The sequence below is a fragment of the Grammomys surdaster genome, unplaced genomic scaffold (genome assembly GCF_004785775.1).
Source record: "Grammomys surdaster isolate TR1022 unplaced genomic scaffold, NIH_TR_1.0 135, whole genome shotgun sequence".
NCBI lineage: Eukaryota > Metazoa > Chordata > Mammalia > Rodentia > Muridae > Grammomys > Grammomys surdaster.
This window is the reverse complement of record NW_021604593.1, coordinates 5,946,219-5,971,070: the sequence shown is the minus strand read 5'-3', so window position 1 is coordinate 5,971,070 and position 24,852 is coordinate 5,946,219. Positions and strand designations below refer to the sequence as shown.

Sequence of the window (24,852 nt, the reverse complement as noted above, 5' to 3'; positions counted from 1 at the left end):
ATCAAAGGGGAAGGATTTGCAATGAGGTAACTGAGTCATAAAGTGCAATAGAATCCTAAATTCTTCAGAAGAGAAATAGGCAAGCATGGCAGGACTCTATTCTGCTGCAAACTGTTGAAACAGAGGCTCAGCTTGGAAAATCAGTAAAAAGCTATATGATAAAATGTTTACTGATGATTCAGGTATAAACTCATTGATGTGTGGGTTCTCCTATTGCTGAGGCTACCCTGGGACATTTTTTAAAAAAAATAAATGAGACAGATTTGGCCTTATGCTGTTGTCACTTGAAAACCTGGATAGTTTAGAATGATATATATATTGAATGCTCTGTATCATATACATGTATATTTATCCTCATATTTGGTGGTAAGTCAACCTGGCCTCTTTTTAAAATAACTCTGCCAAATAAAGCTATATCTTTGCATAATACATTCATAATTCATTCTTCATGCTTCAATGTTTTGCTATCAGTAAAGTAGAGCAAGAATATAAAACACTTGAGAAGCTACAAGAGTTCAGACTTACAGATTTTTAAATGTCAATGTTTTTTACACTGCCTTGCCAATCTTTATTTCAACAACAACTTCAGATGTGAGGGAAGCTGAGACTTATTGCAAATGCACCATTTTAAAACACACAACTAGTATAGGTGTTGACTCACTTTTTTGAGGTATTTTATCGGTGTGCTAAATTAATTTGGATAGTTAAAATTATAAACAAAGTATGAACTGGTTGGGAAAAATATAGCTGATAAGCATTTAGGAAAGAACTGAAATGTGGGTATTACAATACACTTTTCTCAGTATTTAGTGGATTAGGCATATCTATCATTATCATTTTGAGAGAGAATGGAGGTCACTGATTAGCATAGTTATAGAATTAAAGAGAAAGTTGCCAGAAATCTCCTACTGTTCCTACCAGGAACAAGAACAGACTGAAGTATTATTTCACAAGCAAGGCAAAAAAGAAAAGAGAACACAAGGAGAAAAAGAAAATAGTCTTTGGGGAGGGGGAGTAAAGAGTTTTATCTGGTTTACACTTCCAAAGTACAATCCATTTTTGAAAGATGTCAGAGCAGGAATCATGGAGGAACACTGCTTGCTGACTTACTCACAGGCTCATGGATAGCCACCTTTCTTATACAACCTAATACACCTGCCTAGGGATGTTGCCACCCACAGTAGGCTGGGCCCTCCTGTGTCAACTGAAAAATAAAATGAAAAGAATCCCTCATACATGTTCACAAACAAAACTGATAAAAACAACTGCTTAATAAAGACCTGTTTTCAGGTGATTCTAAATCAAGTTGATAGTTCAAACTAAGATGATGACAAACACAGGAACCAATCTGTAGACAAGTTAGCAACTTGCCAAGTTTGCCTGGTTGGTGGGTTGCAAAGTTGAACCTTGGACCTGGGTTTTTCTAGTTCCAAAGCTTATTCTAATTACAGTTAAGTTTCACATATTAAGGAATAGAAATCTAACATGACCTTGAAATATTGTATTTCATTTTAGTATGTACTTATAAAACCTTAGTAGTCCATCAAGAAAGAAAAATGTGTTAATCATAAAAGGCATTTTTAAAGTGTATGTGTGTGTGTGTGTGTGTGTGTGTGTGTGTGCGCGTGCGTGTGTGCAGTCTAATGACACAGATTGAGGAAAATTTGAGGTGTTTATTCTCTTTCATTTTGTTTTTAAGGCAAATTCTCTCACTTTGTTCTTGCCATGCACATGCTTCAAGCCACCTGGCAAGTGAGTTTCCACAGTTCTCCTGCCACTGCTTCTCATCCACCAGAAGCAGTTGTGGGATTAGAGACTTGGATCACAGCATCGTTTTTAAGTGAGTCCCAGGGATCAATCTCTGGTCATCAGGTTTGCTCAGAAAGCACATTCACCCACTGACCCAGAATAGTGATTTTTTTTAATGTTCTAAATCTTCAGAGCAAACCAGATTAACATCAAAAAGGCATGAGTTATGAGTTCTAGTTTGACTGGCAGATGCTCATAAATCCTGACCCAGCTATCAGGTGATCTTCGAGGACGTCTCTAATGGTTCAGGAAAGAGAGTCCTCTCCAGTGGCAGTTTCAGGACAGTAGGCAAATGATTTCCTTTCAAGGAAGAAAAGAAACTTCTCTGTGTATGGAGTACAATGCAGCTATAAAAAACAATAATAAATATTTAGCACATACATGTTAGTATAAGCAAGTTTCTGTGTTGAGCATAACTTTGCAAAATAAAAAAACAGAGATGGAAGAAGGAAATGGAACTGTAAGGCAGAAGTTTGTAAACCTTTGGTCTGTTAGATGGCTGGGAGAGCGAGTTAAGGATGTATGGCTGGCCTTACCCTGTTGCTGACTATATACTTTGGCAAGTGATGGAGAATTAAAATTTCCAAACAGTTCCTAGATGCCTCTGCTGTTACTAATCCCAGTACCATACATTTTATAAATGAGGAAAGTGGAAGGATATGGGGATATTTGCTTTTTCTTGCCTGTGGACATAGACTGAGTATCAGTTCATCCAGGTTATAATCTGTCTTTGCTCCTGCTGAAATGGTACCATCAGCTCACCCAGGTCTCCAAATTGCTGACGTCCAATAATTGACTTGCCTGGAATTGTCAACTTCCATGATCATGTGAGCCTGTTGGTTCCGTTTCTCTCAGGAATCCCAAACAAATGTAAACAAACATGAGAAGAAAGGGACAGAGCCATGACATGTTGAAAGGAGACTTGATGTTGAATTAATATGAGTTTGAGGTAAAGTTCACATTCAAGTCTTATCTTCTTTCTTCTCTTTAATATCACCCAGCTACAAGCCTTGTGACCTTCAAAAGTGATCTGCCTTCAGGATATACAGGTGATATAATGGCACAAATATTATAGGAGCAACTTTCTTATTAAATTTAAGAGTCACTTCATGATATAGAGCCCATTCCTGACACTGCTAAAAATGACCAAGGAGTCTAAGACTAGACAGATCATGGGTTTAAGGAAAAAAACACTACTATTATTCAGCTAAGGTAACATAGCAATTAAATGACTCATAATGACATGCTACTACATTTGTAGATCAGTGCCTTGCTCATTCCACATCAGAGAAGCTTCTTGTAGCAGATGGGAACTAACAAAGAGACCCACAACTGTACAATGTACAGAGTTCGAGATTTAAGAGCACTCAATCCTAAGTATAATATCTTCATCAAAGCTCTCCTCTCAAGCCTCAGAAGAGGCCTATATTGTAAGAAGTGGAGGTGGTGGATTAATCCAAAGAAACAGGTCTAGACACACATGAATTCACAGAGGCTGTGGCACATGCACAAGGCCCACACAGGTTAGAGCCAGACCACATTCAGAATCCAGCCCATTGTGTTAAAACTCGTCTTTAACAACATCAATATGTTGTCAGCCAAAGTACATAGCTTGAAACTGAAAATGGACCCCCAGACAGAGTTATTCAATTAATAAGCTGGCAAGCCATGGATGGGTAGGATTCTGCACAGAGTCTTATCAACCTAAGACATAAGTGCATTGCTTTTGTCAGAATGACCTGAGTCAGCCTCAGTCTTGTTTATGAAATAAAAAAAAGAGAGAGATGTGGAGGGCTTTGGGGGTTGCTTGGCAGGAATCTGACATTGGCCAAGGAAAAGGAAATGGGCTGCTTGGCAGGAATATGACATTGGCCAAGGACGAGGAAGTGAGTTTCAGGCAAAAATCTAAATCTCAGGCTAAGAAAGGAAGTAGGTTTCAGATATGAAAATAATTGTGGCCTAGGACAGGGAAGTAAGCTCAGATATTTTGGTCATCCTGATAAGCCCTTGGAAACAGTGATCACAGGAGTGTTTACGGAACTCTATTTATTGTCGTGCTTGTTCTTTGACTATTTGTGTTTATTGTATTGCTTGTTCCTTGACTATTTGCATCTATTATATTGCTAGTTCCTCAGCCTATAATTGACCTTAATACTTGCATGTAATTAAAATGATATAAAAGCAAAAAGGAGGAGGAGGGATGGGATAGGGGTTTTCTAGGAAGGAGAAATGGGTAAAGGGGATGACATCTGAAATGTAAATAAATAAAATATACAATTTTAAAAAAGGTTTATAGCTGATGAAAGGAACAGAGCTAAAAGATGGAAGAGGCCCTGATGACCAAGAGCAATAAGACAACTAGAGTACTTGATACATTTTACAGAGGAAAAGGACATTGCTATAGTTTCCCTCATGAATAGCAGGTCATTCTGATATATTGGAAAGAACATTAACTAAAAATTACTAAAATGTCATGTGGTGATTTTAATATGTTTGGCCCAAGGTGTGGCACTATTAGGAAGTATGATCTTGTGGAAGATGTGTGGCCTTGTTGGAGTAAGTGTGGTATTGTGGGGGTGGACATTGAGACACTCCTCCTAGCTGCCTGAGGACAGTCTATTCCTGGCTTCTTTGGATGAAAATGTAGATTTCTCCACTACTCCAATGCCATGTCTGCCTGGATGCTGCTGTGCTTCCTGCCATGGTGACAATGGACTGAAATTCTGAACCTATAAGCCAGCCCCAATAAAATGTTCTTTATAAAAAAAAAAGAGAGAAGGGGAAAGTAGCCAAGTGGTCCTACCCAGAAACCATCTGCATTGGAACCACTGACAAAAAGAAATCAATTTTCTTAATGTAGTATCACTCCCTGGTATAACAACCATACTCCATAACAGGCCACACCCAGGAACAGCTGACCAACAAAAACAAACTCAATGTTATTTTTTACGAATGCTTGTTTAATTTTTGTTTTAATTTTTTGTCTTACTGATCTCTTACCTATTTGTTTTGATTTTCATTGGGTTGTGGTTTCTGCTTTTTCTAAAGAGTGAGAAAAAAGAAAAGAGGGAGCAAGAGAAAAAACATAAAATTGGATTTCTAGAGAGGTAAAGGGTATTTGAGAGGACTTGGAATAAGGTAAAAATTATCAAAATATATGGTAAAAATACTAATAAAAATTAACATGGAATTCCTCTCTGATATAATAATCCTACCTCTAGTTATACCCTCAAAATAAAAGCAAAGTCTCAGAGAAATATATCTACAGTTATATTCATATCAATGTTATTCCACATATCTAAAACATGAAGTGACATACTAAAGAAAAGAAGAGAGAGAGAGAGAGAGAGAGAGAAGGAAAGAAAGAAAGAAAAAAGAAAGAAAGAAAGAAAGAAAGAAAGAAAGAAAGAAAGAAAGAAAAAAGGGAAAAATAAAAGGAAAGAAAAGAAATTTAGTTGATCAAGCCATGAAGAGCAAACCAGTAAGTAACATTCCTCCATGGTCCTTAAGTTCCTGCTACCAAGTTCCTGCCCTGATCTCCTGCCCAGGCTTTCCTTGATGATTGACTGTAATCTAAAATAAACCTTTCCTTCTCTGTTGTTTTCAGTCAGTATATTTTTCTCAAAGCAACAGAACCCTAACAATGACAAGCAATCTTAAAAATGACTACAATTCTTCACTGTCTTTTCTCTTCCTAGAGTTTTTTAAATGTATGGTTAGACCAATGGTTGTTACCAGAGGTTTGGTTTTGGGAATAACTGTTGAGTAAAAGTTAGTCAACATATTGTTGGACAAAATAATACAGATTCAGGGAAGAGATGCAATATGTCTCATTAAGATTATAGTCATGTTGAGAACTTTATCATGGCCATAAGAACTACTCTGCTGTGCTGGCTCTGAGACTGCACAGGCTTCTCTAATTTAAATTACAGTGCAAGATCAAAATAGCAACTTGATAGGGTGCCTGAGTCAGACAGAGGTAACACTAGCACCAGAACTCACTGATCTATTGTGAGAACTTGAGATGTTAGGAGTTCTGATTCTGAGGTTAATTTTTTAACATGTTTCCCTTAAGATACCAGGTGGTTAGTACTGAGACTGGATTTTCTATGATCTTTCCAAAGCCAAAGTATAAAAGTGGTATATACTGTACTGTATACATTTACCACCAGAATTACTAATGTGAGTCATTTGGCATTTTGGTGTTGCTTAGAAGAAAAGCCTGTGAAGATCTCTTATCAGAGGAGAGAGATGAAATGTAGTTATACAGCACTGTCCTTATAACTTGGGGCAATATTTCAATCCTATGAGCTCCTTGTAGTTTAAGTAACCTTAATATAGCTCATTGTCTTACTTTTTTAGTTAAAGCCATAATCTCAACTTTATCTTGACTATTTTCCTTATAACTCAGCATCATTCCTAAGACAGTTCAAATGTGATGATAGAGGGGTAAGAACACAAGAATCTATAACAGCACCTGTCTACCTTTTTGACATCCGAAACCTATCTGAAATAATATTCAATTCTTCTACCAGGAAAGCACATTGGGCTTTCTCGGAATAGAAGCTTGATTTGAAGACAAAGCTGGGTGTTTGCAAAGAGAAATAATTAGCACTTTGCATTTTGTCCTAAGTGGGGCTTTCCTGAATCACAAAAGATCATTAAAAATACAAAAATAAGCTAACCATAAATGGGAGGAGAAATCATTTTAAATGGTTTTAAAACTATTTTTCTCCTGGAGAGTACTCAGTTTATAGTTCCATTAAAATATTACTGATATAAATATATTTCAATGTTCCATTAGATAGTTTATCTTCCATTTGAAACTTGAATTTATTTAAGATGATGGAACAGTATTCAGGATAATGAGCTATAAGATTCCAGATAACTGCCAGAGCTACTCAAGAGAAGTAATATGTTCAGAAAATGAAGCCGTGCTTATCTTTAGACTCTTTCAGAGACAGACAGTTTTGCTTCAGTGTGGAAGACAGGGTGCAGATTCCTGGATCAGCAGCCTGACAGGAGAGCAACTGGCTCTAGATTTCTCAGTAATATCAAGGATTCTGATTTGCCTGGCAGGTGTGCTCCTTGTAGTTTCAAACTGCCTCAAGAATGTGGTCTCCCTACACCCAAGAGTAAACTTTATGTGAGATGTTCATTATCGTCTCTGTCTACATTCAGAATTTAGAGGATTCTGGTACACAGCTAAGTTAACACATTGTCCAGAAGAGCCCCTCACTGAGACTACTCATCAAGCTCTATTGATCAGAAGAAACTCTTACATGCTTTTAAGGTATTTAATTGCTCTGGGACAATATATTTTCAAACTCTTTGGGGCCATTTGTTTCCAGTTTCTCATTGGTGTTAAAATCAGCATGCTAGTTAGTGGTAGCTGGTCCAGCAAATAACACAATTTCTTGAATGAGACCATTTTTCGCACTCTGCTGCCTAATTGCAGAATTGATTTCTAATGAAGAAATTTGTATCGCAAATTCCTGACTTCAAGTGCAATATCCAGGCCCTTTGAGGATTCTTACCAATAAGAATAGTTTTAATAGAATATTAGTTTCTAGAAATTCACCTTCACCACCACCACCAGCACTTCCACCACTACCACCACCATACACAATTTTGACTATAGTATTTTTTCATCATTAACTGAACAATTATATAACTAAGAAATATCACAAAATATCCATCAAGTCAGCAAATACAGACACAAAAAAGACATAATTTTTCATTTAAAAACTTAAGTTCATGAAGAAAGCCAATAGACTTACTTAAATTTAGAAATGATGTTAACTAAACATGTGTGCGATGTTAATGATTTATAGACTTCTATTTAAGCTGATATTTCACCCTGGGCTCCTGCAGAACCGGTCAAACTAAAACATTACCTCTGTTCTGTACCATAAAATTACACTTGATTCTGAAATGGACCAGTTTTCAGAAACAGAAACAAATGCCAATCAAATTCACATCAACCAATCAGAAGGAACCTTACCTGAGGTAGAAAAGCAATTCTAAAGCAACCAGTCAATTTTCCATCTGCATCTCAGATTTGTCGATTTGGTTTGGTTTGGTTTGGTTTGGTTTGGTTTGGTTTGGTTTGGTTTGGTTTGGTTTGGTTTGGTTTGGTTTGGTTCGGTTTGGTTTGGTGTGTTTTTCTGCCTTTAAAGTCAGGTTCTACTGCTTGGTTCATTGGAACAATCATTCTATTTTTATGGAATGAGACATTCTTTAATTCTAAATTATGAAGCAAAATTTTAAAAATAAAATCTTTAAATTAAATTTACTATTCTCAAATTCAAAGACTGTGATATTTTCTTGTTGGTTTTTCAGCTGAATTCTTTCTATGCAATTTGAAGTGTATGTCAGTCCAAACATATTAATATCATTATTTCTGGATCATCAATTACCATATTGTGGTCTAATTTTTATTGCTTTGTTAAAATACCTCGGGTTCTATATTTAATTTTTAAAGAACATATAGCATTTGTGGTCTAAGAATATGGCATTGAACATTCACTAGGGATATCACAACAAAGAAAATGATATGGCAGTGGAAGATTTATGAGGAGAAGATTAAAGGATGAGTCCATAAGCCAGAGGCCAGAAAGATCCATTTGTGACCTGTTCATATCAGGTTTCCATCAGAAGAACTAACCCATCCCGATAAGCCAGCATCAACATCCTTAAGGTCATGGCCTTCCAAGGCTAGGGGTCTACCTTTTAAAGATCTCACCTCTTCCTCATGCTATCTCTTTACTGACCAAACTTCTACCCCATGAAGCATTGGTGACTCTAACTATACTAGAACATAAAACCAGCACTTTTTCTTAGTACTTTAATTAAGCTCCAAAAGCCAGTCAGTGTTCTAATTTCCTTCCTCTTAACTCCTCTTCCTCCTCCTCCTCCTCCTCCTCTTCTTCTTCTCTTCTTCCTCCTCCTCCTCATCCTTCTTCTTCTCCTTCTTCTCCTTCTTCTTCTTCTTCTTCTTCTTCTTCTTCTTCTTCTTCTCCTTCTCCTTCTCCTTCTCCTTCTCCTTCTCCTTCTCCTTCTCCTTCTTCTTCCTTCTCCTCCTCCTCCTCCTCCTCCTCCTCCTCCTCCTCCTTTTTCTTCTTCTTTGTATATTTTATTTATTTATATTCCAAATGTTATCCCCCTTCCTGGTTTCCCCTCTGCAAACCCTCTATCCCATCCCTCCCCCTGATTCTATGAGGGTGCTTCCCCACCCACCCACTGTCACTTCCTTGCCCATGCATTCCCCTACAGTGGGGCATCAAGCCTTCACAGGACCAAGGGCCTCTCCTCCCACAATAAGGCCATCCTCTGCTACATGTGTGGCTGAAGCCATGGGTCCCTCCATGTGTGCTCTTTGATTGGTGGTTTAGTCCCTGGGAGCTCTGGGGAGTCTGGTTGGTTGATATTGTTGTTCTTCCTATGGGGTTACAAGCACCTTCAGCTCCTTCAGTCCTTCCCATAACTCCTCCATTGAGGTCTCTGTGCTCAGTCCAATGGTTGGCTGTGAGCATCCTCATCTGTATTTGTCAGGTTCTGGCAGAGCCTCTCAGGAGACAACTATATCTGGCTCCTGTCAGCAAGCATTTCTTGGCATCCAAGATATGCACAAAACTCCAAACATCCTGACTCCTTATCATGCTATGTCACTCTAAAAGGAAATAATGAATTGTTGGCATAATACTGTTGCTATCCTACAAAGAACATGGAATGAGCCCTAATGCATCCTTCTGTGATTAACATTTTGTTTAAGAAAAAGAAAAGGTATTTTCCTTAAAACATAATTGTGAACTAGCTTTACAATGTAATAGTAGCATTTTATCTTAACTATCCAATACATCCTCTTTCTTCTAAAAAAAAAAAGAAGTTAAAAAAATTGAAAACATGAAGAGACATTTTAAAACATGTACATTTGTTACATGTTTTAGAACTGTTCAGAAAATGTAATTATTTTCCACTACTGACTTCCTCATTGCAGAAATAATAAACTAGTGTTGAGAATAATGACTTGATAGTAGAACATAAAATGTGTAAATACTATTTACTCCAAGAGTCTTACTTTGGATGAGAAAAAAGTGAGTCTTAGAAACAATAAATATTTATAAATATAAATATTATAAATAAATACAATAAAAATTAATGCTATAGAACCTATTACAGTCAGATATTAGAAGAATTCAAGCCATGTGACCATGTATGTCACTGAATTTCTCATTTACTTAATTATTCTTAATTATGTTGCCCCTGCATAAGAAAATGCTGAGGTTACAAATGTTATGGAGTAAACCAATAGTTCTTGGTAATTCAAACATTTATATAGATGTTAATTAGGAAGTAATTCATTTAGATAGTATAATCACATTTTCAATTCATCAATATGCAGACTATGCTTAGCATGTCAGAACTCAAAAAAAAAAAACCAAAACAAAACAACAACAAAAAAATCTCCAAAGGCTTGAAACTCTATAAAATAATATAAAGAAACTAACAGAAAAGACTAGTGATAAAAATTGTTCCAGTTATACTACTTTTTGAGATTTACTATTCTGTATGTATGACCCATTGTTCTCATGATATTCTAGATTAGTTTTTAACTAAATACCTTCATAATAACATTACTTAGCCGGGCAGTGGTGGCGCACGCCTTTAATCCCAGCACTTGGGAGGCAGAGGCAGGCGGATTTCTGAGTTCGAGGCTGGTCTGGTCTACAGAGTGAGTTCCAGGACTGCCAGGGCTATACAGAGAAACCCTGTTTTGAAAAACCAAAAAAAAAAAACAAAACAAAAAAAATTATTTATATTGAAAAATTAAAACAAATCACAAATTGTAGGAAGTGCCACTTACCGATATCACAGTGCTATTCATTTTAGAGGAGATTGCTTTCAGGGGAGGTAAATAGATACATCCTGACAGGATTCCAGGTATAGCTCATGAATAAAAAGCAAAGATCTCTCATCCCTGTTAGCAGCCACTAGGCCTTGGTCAAGCCATTTGTGAATCATAGTGTGCTGAATTTGTGAACAGTGAAGAGTGAAATATGTAGTCTCTATGGCAGCCAGCATTCTAGGAGTCACAGTTATAGCCATTTACATGAATTTTAACACTTTTCTATATTATCTAAAGCGTTTGAGTGGGGGCGTTCCTCAGTGACAATTCTATGCACAGTGCCCAGCACTGACCACTGAACACACTTGGCCATCACCCTCCACAGTGGAATCCTGAGCTGATTGCACCATGTCAGTTGCTGTCAGGAGTCTGAGACATGAATTATGAGTGAATTATAAAAGAAATTCTAACTATCAGACATTTCTATCAAAAGTATGCTTTACCGAATTTTGACAGGGCCTGATGTGCTGCACAGTTGAGGAAGTACTTGATTAGTGCACATAACACCTTGAGCTCAACACTAATAAAATCTTAGTTAACATTTTACTGAATATTTTATGCAAACTATAGATCATGTTTTTTTTTTAATTTGGCAGTTTTAATGCTAAAAATTACCAAATATCAACTAAGATGCACATGATAAATAGATAAATATTAATGTTCTGTGTATTACACTATCAAGTAATTTGTACTTAAAGCAGGATTTCATAGTGAAATTAAGTATAAGAGAAAGATAAAGAGATTGTAGGCTTGAAATATGCGATGAAATATTTCTTTCTTCAATTTTTAGTCTAATTCCTTCTTAATGCACAAAAAATAAAAGTGTAAATTCTTCAAATCCAAGAACTTCAGGGTGTTTTTTAGCTTATTTTTAATCTCAATATGCAAAATCTAATGTTGCAAATATATTAGAGACCAAATAATCACATTAAGGGAGCACATTACTCACAGACATGCATGGTTATTATGTACATCTTCTACAGTTAATAGTGTAGATGATTTTACCCCTGAATAAAAACAGTTTAAAAGTAGTTAACTTGCAAATATTTTTAATTATACACATTTTATTTCCTGTAGCAAGTCATGTAAATCTTGATTATATTTTTGAAAGTTTAATGGTGATATTTGTAAATTTCATTATTGCATCTAGCCAACTATAGAAACACAAGCATTTAAAACAAAGTGCTAATACTCTTAAACAACTTTATATTTTGGTTTGGTTTTGTTTTTTCCTAGAGTGGTTGGGATTTAACTTAGGATCTTATGGATGATAGGCAAAGACTCTACTAATACTGAGTAGCCCCTAATCTGTGTATGTGTGGGCGTGGTATTTAGTCTTGTGTTTTGAAATTACCTTCTCTTGATCTAAACTTAAATTGTCAAACTGTTTACTATAGGAACTGCTGAAATGTTGGTCTCTAAACCTCCTGATTAAGTGGGGAAAGCTGGTTGTCAAAGTAACCAGTACATCACAGATGGCTCTAACAGCATCCTTGCAGAATGAAAAGCTACCACAGTCCTTCTTAGGGAGTATACTTAAATTCTCCAAAGTCTGTCTTCTTCTGCTTGTGTTTCTCATATGAAGTTGTATCGATTAACTGAGAAAGCTACTAAGCATCTGTGCAATGACCAGAACTACCAACACACAATAAGAGCTGACTGAAGGGTTAGGTCTCCTGCACTGACCTCAGGACATGGTGACGGGTGTCTTAATTATCTAAAGGAACATTGTAGCCATCTCAAAATTTTATGCCCATTTTAGGGCACTTCTAGCTCGTATCCCATTTCCCAATCTCTAAAGAATCCACAACAATCTGTAGCGTGAGATGATTCTCAGGGAAAAGGCCATGCCCTAAAGCCTCTCTGTGAGCATTAGACACCAACACACACAGTTAAAAGTTGGAGCCTAACAGGCTATTAAAACGTTAATAGAAGAATTATGCCTCTGTCAAGCCAGCAGTGATTGAGAAAATTACAGAGCTTTAAATTTGGATGGCACCTCAGAGATCAAGTCGGGTTCTCTCATTTCACAGAGGAGTAAATTAGGTTCACAATGGCTGGAGGCCCCCTCAGACTGCAGAGCTGGTGAGAGTAAACCAGATAAAACTGTGCTTCCTGTTGCTCCACAGTAGGTAGACCCCTGTAGCAGCCAAGCTCATGGCCCTTTCCAAGTCTTGTTTCAGTTACTTGATATAATAGCATATTAATAGTTTTGGTTACTAGGTAGAATAGCATAGGAAAAGTACCAATGGTATTGGAGACTATTTTCATTCTTACTCATAAGGATGACCATGATTCAATAAACATAGTCTATATTTGCTACACGTGTTTGGACTTTCATTTAAAACCATATGTAACTCCCTTGTTTTTAACTGACACATTGTAGGTATCTCAGGGAGCTCATTAACAAGATTTGCCTAATTCTACTGAAGCCTGTCTCACTATTGGCTACCTTTTATAACATGGAAGCCTCATTGTTCCAAACCTTAGAGTTTGAGGATGGAGACATCCTAAATTTTTTGTTTGTTTTGTTGTTGTTGTTTCTTTCATTCTTTATGAAGTCCTTGATGCTATACTATTTCGTAAAAGAGGTAAAAATAAAAGTGTGATTATCTCTGAGTCTGAAATTGCTTCCAAGTCAAATGCACAAGATTTGATTGAAAAAGCATTTAATCTTCCTTGAGTCTCAAATACTCCAACTCCAAAATATATTTTTTTCAGCAGATGCTCCTAAAGCCAGTATATAGCTATAGTCAGGAATGTTTTAGTTTGTTTCTAGAAAACTCCTTCTAAATATTATAGTTGTCTGTAGACTGGTTGCTTTTAGAAACACAATACCTAAAACAAGGAGAAGCCAAACACGTTTCTTGAGCAATTGTGGGAAAACTGAGCATTAAAATACTAACTCAAACCCTAGAAGAAAGATGGATTAAAAATCTTCCTTAATTTGAGATGTGTTGGTGCTGTAAATACCTATAGAGTTTCTACTTTGTAGCGTGGGGTAAAGGGAAGTTCATGCTAAGCCCAAGCACAGCATTTTGGAAATAGTCAAATCTACAGAAACAAAGTAATTTGTTTGATCTTCTCTCCTATTCTTTTATCAAAATGGGAGTTTGAATGTGCTGTGAAGCACATTTGGGGGTCCAGAGGATAACTTCAGGAATCCACTTTCTTTCCACCATGAGGGTTCTTCTGCAGGAAGCCATGCGGTAGGCTGAGCTCACTGTCACTTGAAGATCTATACATGGCATGGACCCTGCGTAATCACAGGAGAATGAGATGTTGGTAGGAGAGGCCAGAAGGACTCTACATGAGTTTAGATTCTACTTTCTTTACCTTAGTCTAGCTTCCACCCTATTTATGACCAACCATTCTCGGCACAGCTGTCCACTTGCCAACAAATCTAAGCGTAAGAATACAATGTTTGAGTCTTTCTGAATCTGGCCAAGCAGAAGGTGCCGTCGTGGGTGTTGACATTCACCACAAGGATCAAAGGTTCAGCGCAAGGAGCTCCAGAGTCAGGACATCTACCTGTGGCTGTTAGTCAAGCTGTACAGGTTTCTGGCCAGGGATCAACTCTGCCTTGAATCAGGTAGTGCTGAAAGGGTAATTTATGAATCACACTAACCAGTCATCTCTGTCCCTATCCCGGATGATCAGAAAGATGAAGCTTCATGGCAGAGACAACAAAACCACTGAGGCTGTGGGGATGGTCACAGATGATGTGAGGATTCTGAAAGTGCTCAAGCTGAACCTGTGTGCACTGCGGGTGAGCATCCTGCCCAAAGTCACATCCCCAAAGCTAGGGGTAAGATCCTCACCTCAGACCAGCTGGCCCTGGAGTCTCCCAGAGGCCGAGGCGCTGTGCTCCTATCTGGTCCTCGAAAGAGCTGAAGCTAAAGGGCCAGCTGAGGCTACAAAAACTAACCCTGGATCTTAAGTGTAAATAAAAAAGCTTTGGATGTTGAAGGAGGAAAAAGAATTCAAGGTTTCCTTGAATTTCCAGATGTATCTTTGTTCTGTGAAGTTTTTATTTTCATAAGACCTGGGTTAATTAAATGTTAGGCCTTCCTTGTTGATCTGTATTTCATCATAGTGTCCTCCATTGAAATGAGTAGAAAAGAGCTTGTCTTTTTTCTCCTCTTCAGACATCATCACAAAGCAAGCTGGATGTGGCCTTCCATGTTGCCTCTAAGAGGACAGCCCTTCACTAGTTTGCAAACCGTGATACTCAAATTCCAGGTAATAACATTAATGATAGCTTTTCTATCACCCTTCTAGGTTTATTGTACAATTAATAAATTTTGACCAATATGGAAATTAATGTTATCAAAATCAAGAATGTGACATTATTAAAATACTTCAATAGTTCTTTCCAGTCCCCTACCGGGATATAATTTCTGTTAAATCAACTGCATGGACCACCTCCTGAGTGAGCAGGTTTAATAATAGTGTAAAAGCCAACATATCACCATCTGCTTAGCCGTACGTACTTCTCCTATGTTTGGCAACAGTTAATACCTGGCTTTACAAGTATGTAATGGTGTATAGATTTAACACCCTTAACACCCTCAAGTTTCTCAATATTATCAGTTTTGAAGTCTCAGATTTATGTTCCATTGTACACCACTTTACCCACAGATCTGGACTATTCTATATCTCCATTTATACTGAACAAATCCATTAAATGCCACATTTGTCAGCTATATGGTACCAGCATATGACAAAGGCTGAAGCAATAATGCTATGATTTCTAGTTTACAAGTTGTGTAGCAATGGGAACAGATCTTGGTGAAGCTGGATCTTATTGGCACTGTTCATAGGTTTAAGTCTACACCCTGCTCCATTCTTTTCTCTAGACCAGGAGCCACCTGAGACATGTTTTTGAGGAAATAACAGAACATCCCTAGACACTTCACAAACAAGTTCCCACCCCACAAACAATAGTCTGTATTGACATTGCCAAGTCTGTACAGAAGATGAGAAACAACCACTGTATTCAACAAATAAAGGAAACACATTCTATAAAACATAGTTGTAACAGAAATTTTCAGTTATTCTGAGTTGGTTCATCAAAGTAACTATTTGGGTAGCTGAAGATTATTATAATTTAAAAAACAGTCTCATTTCTTTAACTGGAATTTAGCATGTTCTGTTTTTCTCCAATTAGGCTTCCAGATTCCCAGGAAAAAGTCTATTTTTCTCTACATAAAAATGCCCTTTTGAATAATTGAGATAAATTTACATTTTAATATCTCCAAAGTCTTTAGAAATTCACCCATCAGTTCATTGTCCAAAGTCCCTAGAAACAAATGAGTTTGTTACCATACAATTCATAAAACAGAAATCGATTTTCAATTCTAGTGAATTTCTCACTATCAACACTCTAATTTCTGTAGTCATTCATAAGTAGCTATACAAAAGAGATTAAAAAATTAAACTTGTTTAAAATTTTTCTGGTGCTGGAATCAAACACAGCTCTGTAACTTCTATATTTAAGTTTTAAGATCTTTAAGTTCAAAAACAAGAATAGAAGGAAAACTACCATGTCCATAACATAGAGATTAAACCCTAATGATTTCTGCTGTGATCCAGAATTGCTTTAATATTAAAATCAGAATTGTAAAAATGTTTCCTTTTTGCCACTACAAAATATCACTTTTCCAGCCTAAAATTGCTTTGGGATGAAATGTCTTCCCACTGATGATGTTAGCAGATTTACTAATTTTCACTTATATATATGAAGTCTCCAGTAGGGAGACTATGGACCACTTGCACTCTAGACACGTGAACTGCTACAACTGAATCCTGCTTCACTCCATACAGCTTTCTTCTCAAAAAATACAGGTGTGATGCTTTGTATATACTTGGCCTAGGGAGTGGCACTATTAAGAGATGTGGCCTTGTTGAAGTAGGTGTGTCACTGTGAGTGTGTTGTTTAAGGCCCTCATCCTAGCTGCCTGGAAGTCAGTATTCTGCTAACAGCCTTCAGATGTAGAACTCTCAGCATCTCATGAACTATGCCTACCTAGATGCTGCCATGTTGCTACCTTGATGATATCGGACTGAAACTCTGAACCTGTAAGTCAGCCCCAATTAAATGTTGTTCTTATAAGAGTTGCTTTGGTCATGGTGTCTGTTCACAGCAATAAAATTCTAAGACAATAGGTAAGCTTTGTTTTTTATTTAGTATGCCCTGAGGATAGCTGCCTGTCCCACCAAAGTACAGACATTTCCACTCACCATGATTTCTGTTTTCTTTATATTCATAAGTACCATTATGCATATGGATCTCTTTCCTTGTGTTTCAGGGTTTGTTTTTGTATGTGTTATGTTGCATTAAAATTTTCATATTTAGTCCTTCCTAATTATTCTGCTTATTTACAATTTATATGGATTGCAGCTGGAGCTCAACACAAGAGTTTATTTTAACAATTATCTGAAAAGTATGAAGCTAAATAAAGCTTCCAACTTCCTACGCAGAAAGAACTTTGGCATATTGTATCTATGATGTATTTTCTCATAATTATTATAGAGTATCTTTATTCTGTTTACATTCATGTTATTTCTTGAAAATTATAGACACTCCTCCCTCTCCTGACTCCAAATAGCATTTTTACATTTGCATAAAGAGTAACAAACTACTTTCTTAATTTTATAATTCCATTGGCAATGTGGTATTTTAATACACAATTTAATACTTTGACTATCAAGGAAAATTTTAAATCTGAATCACATTTTAAAGTCAATTCTTTCTCATCTTTAAAATATTGCAAAGATGTTCTCCTGTTTGAAGTGTTAAGTCATCTATTTTACAATCAGTGTGGATGAGTTTAAACACAAAATTATCTGAGCTTGCTGAGGTTCACTAGACATATCCAGGCAACAACTAGAAGGAAGACTCATAAAGAGAATGGGGTGGAATATGTGGGAGGTGCTAGGGAGAAGGAAGAAAAGGGGAAATGATGTAATTATAATTTTAAAATTAAAACAATTATTATTTTTTTAAAAAAACCACATTACCTACCTGACCGGCAGTGTCCAAGATGTCTAAGTAAGCAGGCTCATTGTCAATCCTCACCTGGGTTTTATAAGCATCTTCTGCAAGACATAGGAAAAGATTTTGTTTATGTTCATCCTATAGAAAAGCTGTGTTTAATTTGAAATTTTGTAAAAACACATTCTAAGTTACTAGCTGATGTGCTGTTTAAATAAAGAATCAAGAAAGCAAAGAATATAACATGGTTGATAGTAAAACTTTCAAATGTCTTAGACTATAACACTGTGGCTAAAAATATAGCTTGGTGTTTAAGAACCTTTGTTCTTCCAGAAATCCCAATTTCTTTTTCCAGTACCCTTGTGATAGCTCACAACCATTTCAAATTCCAGGTACGTTGGATATGATGCTCTCTTCTGACTTCTGTAGGCACCAGACCCACACATGGTGCACATATATGCATGGAAACAAAAACATTCTACACATAAAATTAAGCAGATATATGTAAACAAAAAGCAAAAGTGCACATGAAAAACATCATGATATTGGATTTGGCATTGCATGCTTACATATGTTACCATAGGCAGAGGTTACAGCATTGTAGAAGCCTTTAAATTTCTCCTATTCAGAGCTGAGAAGATAGCTTTGATATTTTCTGAGAGAAGAAAGGCAGAAAAGCACCACATTTTCAGTAAAGGAAAAATAGAGTAAATATGTCCATCGATCGTTGAATAAGGATAACTAACATGTTTTCCTGGGTCTGAAGCTCCGAAGGCCTCTGAATATGAAGCATTATTTACATCCGTGTATGCTTTTATGGTGCTTAACCCATTACACATATTGCAGTCTGTTTAAATGTAACAGTGGGTTAATGCCATCTGGCCATTCCTGGACCTTGAGCTCATAGATTCCCAAAGTTCATGTTTTGCCTTGTTCACTGGTCACATTGTAAAGAAGGGACCAACAAATCCATTGCCAAAAGCTTTTAGAGAATCACTTTGGAGATATCAAAAATTACCATGCAGCTGTTTCTAAACCACAACTGGACAGATGAATTATTTTAAAATATCTTTATTCATAAAGCAGAAATGATCAACCATAGGAGATGCTTTTTCCAATTTGCATTCTTGGAACCTCCCACAAATTATAAGCTTGTTTGTCCTGGGAGCTAGGAAGACACAGATGTGCACTCAATCACACACATGTGTGATGTGCATTGACATAGAACCCAAAACACACTCAACACGTGAGCAATCATAAGAATTTTCTATTTTGTGTCCTATTACTCTTTTCAGTCACTGGTCTCTCTCTTATAAGAAGAGTATCTGTGGAATTATTTTTACATTTGGATGGGTGTAGGGCTATTTTTTCAGTCTCCTGAGAGACACACGGTTACTCTGAGGAGTGTTCTATGAAGCAAGGATCATAAGCAAGCCTCAGATTTCATGTTTGTTTATTTAAACTTAAAGTCCAGGGAAACAGCCTCCTGGGGTTGAGGTGCTGAGTAAGGCTGGAATACCCTCTGTGATCATCCAATGCTGTGACAAGCCAGCACCTGGGACACACATTAAACAGGACCTCTTTTGAGATCAGAAAACCTCTTCAGAAAGAATAGATAGGAATGGGCTGGAACTAAAATCAGGCCACAGAACTAATTTTTTTTTCAAGTCCATCTATGAATACATTCTAGTATGGGAAATCTAGGTCATCTTCCTGGCCTGAATAGAAACTAAGCCCTTTCATTTTTTCTCTATAAACAACCTTGCTTTCAGTTCCCATTCATCCACTCCCTTTGAGGCTACCCATGCAGAAACATACTGTCAGAAACACTCTTTTGAATGCATATAAACAGTTGCCTGAATTTCAACCATCTGCCTATAGTGCCTATCTGAAGTCAGCTCATTTACCTTCCCAAGCAAAAGACTAAATGTACACAATGCTTCTTTAGGCAGAAATGATCACTGCTGCCTGCTACATTCTTTGAACAGAAAGGACGATAGGACTGCACTCATGGAGACTCCTACCACCTTAAAATACATCTCAAAATGTGGATGTTTAACATGAGACAGAATCTTCTCTTCACTCTGCTTCTACAGAAGAATTTTACAAACTAAAATAATAAAGACCTGTATTAAAGCTTTTAATCTATCACAACATAGGCATGCTGTGTTGGCAAAAGCCACTTAACTTGTTTGTAAGGTGTAAATAACTGTACCTTCTGAGGCTCAACAGAATAGCACATGTCATAGTGCGTTGGAAACAAGAAAGCACAAATCAAATTCAAGAAACACTATTATGTGAATAATTAGCCACACTATATGAAACTTAAACCACATGTGCTATTTCTGACTGTACATAAATAAATGGATATTTACCAATCAGAAGACCATGCAGGATTTAACAGCATATATTTCCAATAATCATCAAATATATTGTTTTGGCTAGTGTAGAAAACAAAGTATTCTGGAAAATAGACCTTTTAACTCTTTCCTGAAAAGATGTGTATTTATTTAACTAATTTAAAAATATTTTAGTTGTAAATATTGAGGTCATTTAAAGCCATAAAGTATATAATTGAGAAAATATTATTGAATTTTTAGTATGTGATTTTAACATATTATAATACTTGAATACTTCTTTCATGATTACTGCTCAAACAAAATTATATAGTTCATATTTCACTGAAATTGTTTTTCTATAACTTTGAGCCTATATGTGTTTCCAAGATAGCAATAGTTGATCCAATATTTTTTTTAAATAATTTATTTTTTCTCAAATCGTAATTCATTCACACAGGGGTTATAAACACAGAAAGGCAGGATGTGGGGAAGGGAATGACACTGGAGTATGGGTGTTCAGGGGGAATACAGACATCTTTCAGGACCAGGTATCATCTGGGTGAAGGTTCAGGGGACAAGTCACTATGACTCTGCCTATGACTCGCTTTACCTTATCTAAGTTGATATTGTCTGCCAAGGCTACCTATTTACAAGGTCTATGACTACTCAGGCTGGTAAATTGTCACAAAAACTGCCTGTTTACAATAGCTTATAGCCATCTGTTTCAATGTTTTTCCACAGAGACCCAAGACTTGGTGTTAGTATACATGTATGACAGGCCTATTGCTGATTTTAGGCCTATGGCTGATTTTAGACCTTCAGTGTGTAAGCAGAGCTGCCCCTGACATCTCCTCCCTTCTCTAAGTATAGAAGGGCTGTCGTAATTCTAAACTTGCGAAGGCGGGGATAGAGGCCTGACCTCCAGTATTTGAAGGGGACCTTGCAATGGCACCAGTCCCCCTGTCATTGTCCAGTGAGGCATGAGGGCTATACTCATCCTGAAGTCTTTTTCCTGGAGAGGGGATACTTTTGACATCAACCCCTATGCAGTCAGGCTTGTCCCTCAGGGAACCCAGAGAGATATTTTTAACTTTCATTTATTTTTTTTTTTTATTGGATGATTTATTTACATTTCCTATGTTGTCCCCTTACCCCATCCCCCACCACCCCCTCGGAACCCCCAATCCCCTCGCCCCTCCTCCTTCTTCTCTGTGGATGTAACCTCTATCTACACCCCCCCCACTCCCACCTCCCCACCCTCAAAATTCCCACCCCCTGGGGCATCCAGCCTTCATGAGGTCAAGGTTCTCTTCTTCCACCTATGCCCAGCAGGGCCCTCCACTTTTACATATTCAGCTGAAGCCCTGGATCCCCCACTAAGTGCTCCCAGGCTGGTGGTTTAGACCCTGGGAGCTGTGGTTGGTTGGTATTGTTGCTCTCCTCATGGTGCCACAAACCCTTTCAGCTCCTTCAGTCTTCACTCTAACTCCTCCATTGAGAACCCCATGATCAGTTCAATGGGTTAACTTTCATTTATATTCCCTTGTGGTGCTTAGCCTCGCAGCCTAAGCAAGAATTCAGATCGCCTGTCAGAGGGGGTTATAGGTGGCCCCTCTCTGCTTGGTCTAGGGGCAGAAGTCCCCCCTTTTATGTTGATCCAATGTTTTTAAAAGACAATAAATAATACAAAGGCTCACCTAAGGTATTTTCAGATCTTTTTTAGAGGTCTTCTTACATAAGTCTTGTCTGTTGTACAAGTGAAGGAATGAGTACACATGCATATTCCATGTATATACACATATATAGAGAAAGTAGAAATGGACAGTACTGACTTCTTCTATTCTGATTAAACACAGCTGATTCAACTTTATACAATTCTGCATCAAAATGCTTGTCAATATTAAATTCAGTGAACATCTGGGTATATAGTATGTACTCCATACTCTGATGAGCACAAACAATATCTACAGTGTTGAAAAGTAAAAAAAAGTAAAAAACAAAAAAAAAAGTAAGTAAGTGAGTCATCAGTTGTGTCTAGTCACATGGAGTTTAAAATGCATTAAAGAAGGCAGACAATTACGCTATGCCTTGCTAAGTGTTCAATGGCAAACTCTTAGAAGTAAATTTATTTATTTATTTATTTATTTATTTATTTAGTCAGAAAGCAAAGAGCACTGGTGGGATTCACTACTGAGCTTGGCTTAGTGCTCAAAGGCTTCACACAGAAGGAGGGAAGCCTTAGGCTTCAGAGGCGAGAAAGTAAATTATTTAAATTCTGACTTATCCCTTATCCTGAACATAAACATTCAGCAAAACATTCAATACATTTAAGGTTATTGTCTATGAAAAGGGATTTCAAAAGCATATTTGGTTTAATGTATAGAATACATAGTGATGGTAAAAGGATGCCCTTCTCCACCAATAAAATGGCTAAGGTAATGCTGTCATGAGGGTCTGAATCCTGGGTATCACAGGAGCTACAAGGCAGCTCAAATTATTTTCTCATATTGTAACAGTGAGGAAGGAATCTGGTTTACTTAGATCTGCAAGGATTATATTTGAGGTGCACACCAGTTGAAAATGTTTCCCTATTTTTTAACATAAAGATAAATTCTTATAGGGAAAGTTGGAAATGCCCAGATTCACCTGCTGGTAGAGTGAAGATGTCCTTTCGATGATATGATATCTGATGTGAAGATAGTAAACTGTCACACACCAAGAGGGTCTGCCAACAGTCTTTGGCGGATTTTATACCATGACCCTGTCCCTGTCCTGTGCTTGACACTAACATCAAGCTCAATGGGCTAGCACTATCTACTGAGAGTCAAGGACTCTGCCAGTATATTGGAATGTCCAGAAGTCTACTTGTGGGTAATATTCTGAACCAAGACTTCTCTCACCACAGGCAAAAATGAAACTATTACTCTTTATAAAAGCTGACTTTCAGAGGTCCCACCAGACACAATGGGCTTAAATACAGATTTTTTTTTCATACAAATGATGACCAATTTTATAGTCAATCTCAAAGACCTACAGACTTTTCGGCTTGGGCTGATAAACACATGTGGTTACAAAGTTCCTGTGATGCCCACCAATAAAATCTGAAGATAAAATTGCCAGCCATGTTGTGGTATAAGTTATACAGAACAACAAAGCTTCATATCCAGAGCAAGGAAAGCGTTTAAACAAACCACTAAAAGATGAAAACTTATCCAGGGAAAAGTAGGCAAGACATTGAGTATTTTATTCACTTTCTTAGGGTGGGGATTGTTATATTCACAAACTTTTGCATATGTATTTCTTTTCTATTATGATGCATATTATAATATTCTAGACATCATACATTTATTTTTCTTTCACTGTGTTATTTTATTCTTTTTACATCATGATAAATTGTTATCTCTCTTATACACAAATAAGGAAATAAAAAATCAGTTATATAATTTGCCCAATTTAATAGTTTTGTAAATATAGAAAACACAAAGACATATAATGTTATATGAAGACATGTATTACTTATTCATCATGTTTTGTTCAGTTTCTAATGTCTATGCCAATTCAATTTCAGATACTGCTAACTTCTTAATATTTAGTATTTGCATTGAATAAGCAATTTTTCTGATAATACTAATAAATATGTTCTGTGATGATAGACTACAATATGATTTCAAAGATCCGTTACATCCCCAAATATTCTCTCACTGGTGTGACATGATTCCCCAAAGTCTACCCTGGCTCATAAGTCCTTTAAGATAAGCAACTTAATTTCCAATAAAATTACAAATGAGGTCAAATATTAACACATTATTAGCCATAAGCATCTCCTGAGATTACTTTTGCACAAGACAAGCTGTCAGTAAAGAAAGTAGATTGCAGCCTTGAGAGAATGATAAGCAGAGATGATGGGACCGGGTGGGAAAGAGCCAGCCTTGAATGCAGATGCAGAATTCAGTGAATACAGTAGAGTAGGCACACAGTCATCCAGACTTGAGAGGATTAAGATGGGAGCAGAATCCTGAAGAGACTATTCTAAGAGAGGAGGAGTTCAATCATTTCCTTCTAATTTCCTTCTCAAAGACAGTAGAAAAGTGAAGTGGTTTTATGTGTTAATGCCTATGAGAGTTATAGCAACTGAATACCATGTATATACACCCAAAATAAATTTAGCATAGAGGGACATGACATGAGTAATTCCATATTTGTGTTCTCTGAAATTTGAGAATCCTTAAATTATTAGCCTCTTTAAGGGGTGCAGAAATAAGATTTCTACAAATGGAAAAACAATTTTTTTACTGATTTTTTTTTTGCTTGTTTCTTGAACAATAAGCTAAAGTAGTTTTTAAAACATTTCCAGGAATGCATATTTTTCTGGAGACCTTGTTGAGATGCAAATCTTAGTTGAGGAAGGCTGGGTTGGTAACCTACATTTTAATAAGCTGCCAGACTATGTAAACCTGTCCAGAAGCATTCCACAATAGACAATGAGATATTCAAAATCTTCAAACAAGTCGAAAGCACAGAGAAACAAGTGAATGAGCTGAAACCAAAGACCCAAGAACATGGGCTTGTATGCTAAACCAACTATGAGGATGGAGAGAGTAAGAATACAGAAAACAAGTGTTCTCCACCTTCAGTAGTAAACAGGGACTCAGAATCCACTGTGTTTTGCAAACAGGGCTAAGAAAATCTTTAAAGAAGTCAAGGAAACAATTTACAGGTCTCTTTGTCTTTGAGTAAAGTATTTTATTGTTGCTTCTTACTGGGAGCTGAAATCAGTGCCTAGTGTCTAAGCAAATGTA

General features: G+C 36.9%; 1 protein-coding gene across 1 annotated transcript in view; it reads right to left on the bottom strand.

Moving 5' to 3' along the window:
* Positions 1–24,852, bottom strand: part of Rit2 (Ras like without CAAX 2) — a 314,914-nt gene that overhangs the window by 177,931 nt on the left and 112,131 nt on the right. The window contains exon 3 of the mRNA XM_028762831.1: positions 17,745–17,818. Coding sequence (XP_028618664.1) covers positions 17,745–17,818 — 74 coding nt within the window. The remainder of the gene's footprint in view (positions 1–17,744; positions 17,819–24,852) is intronic.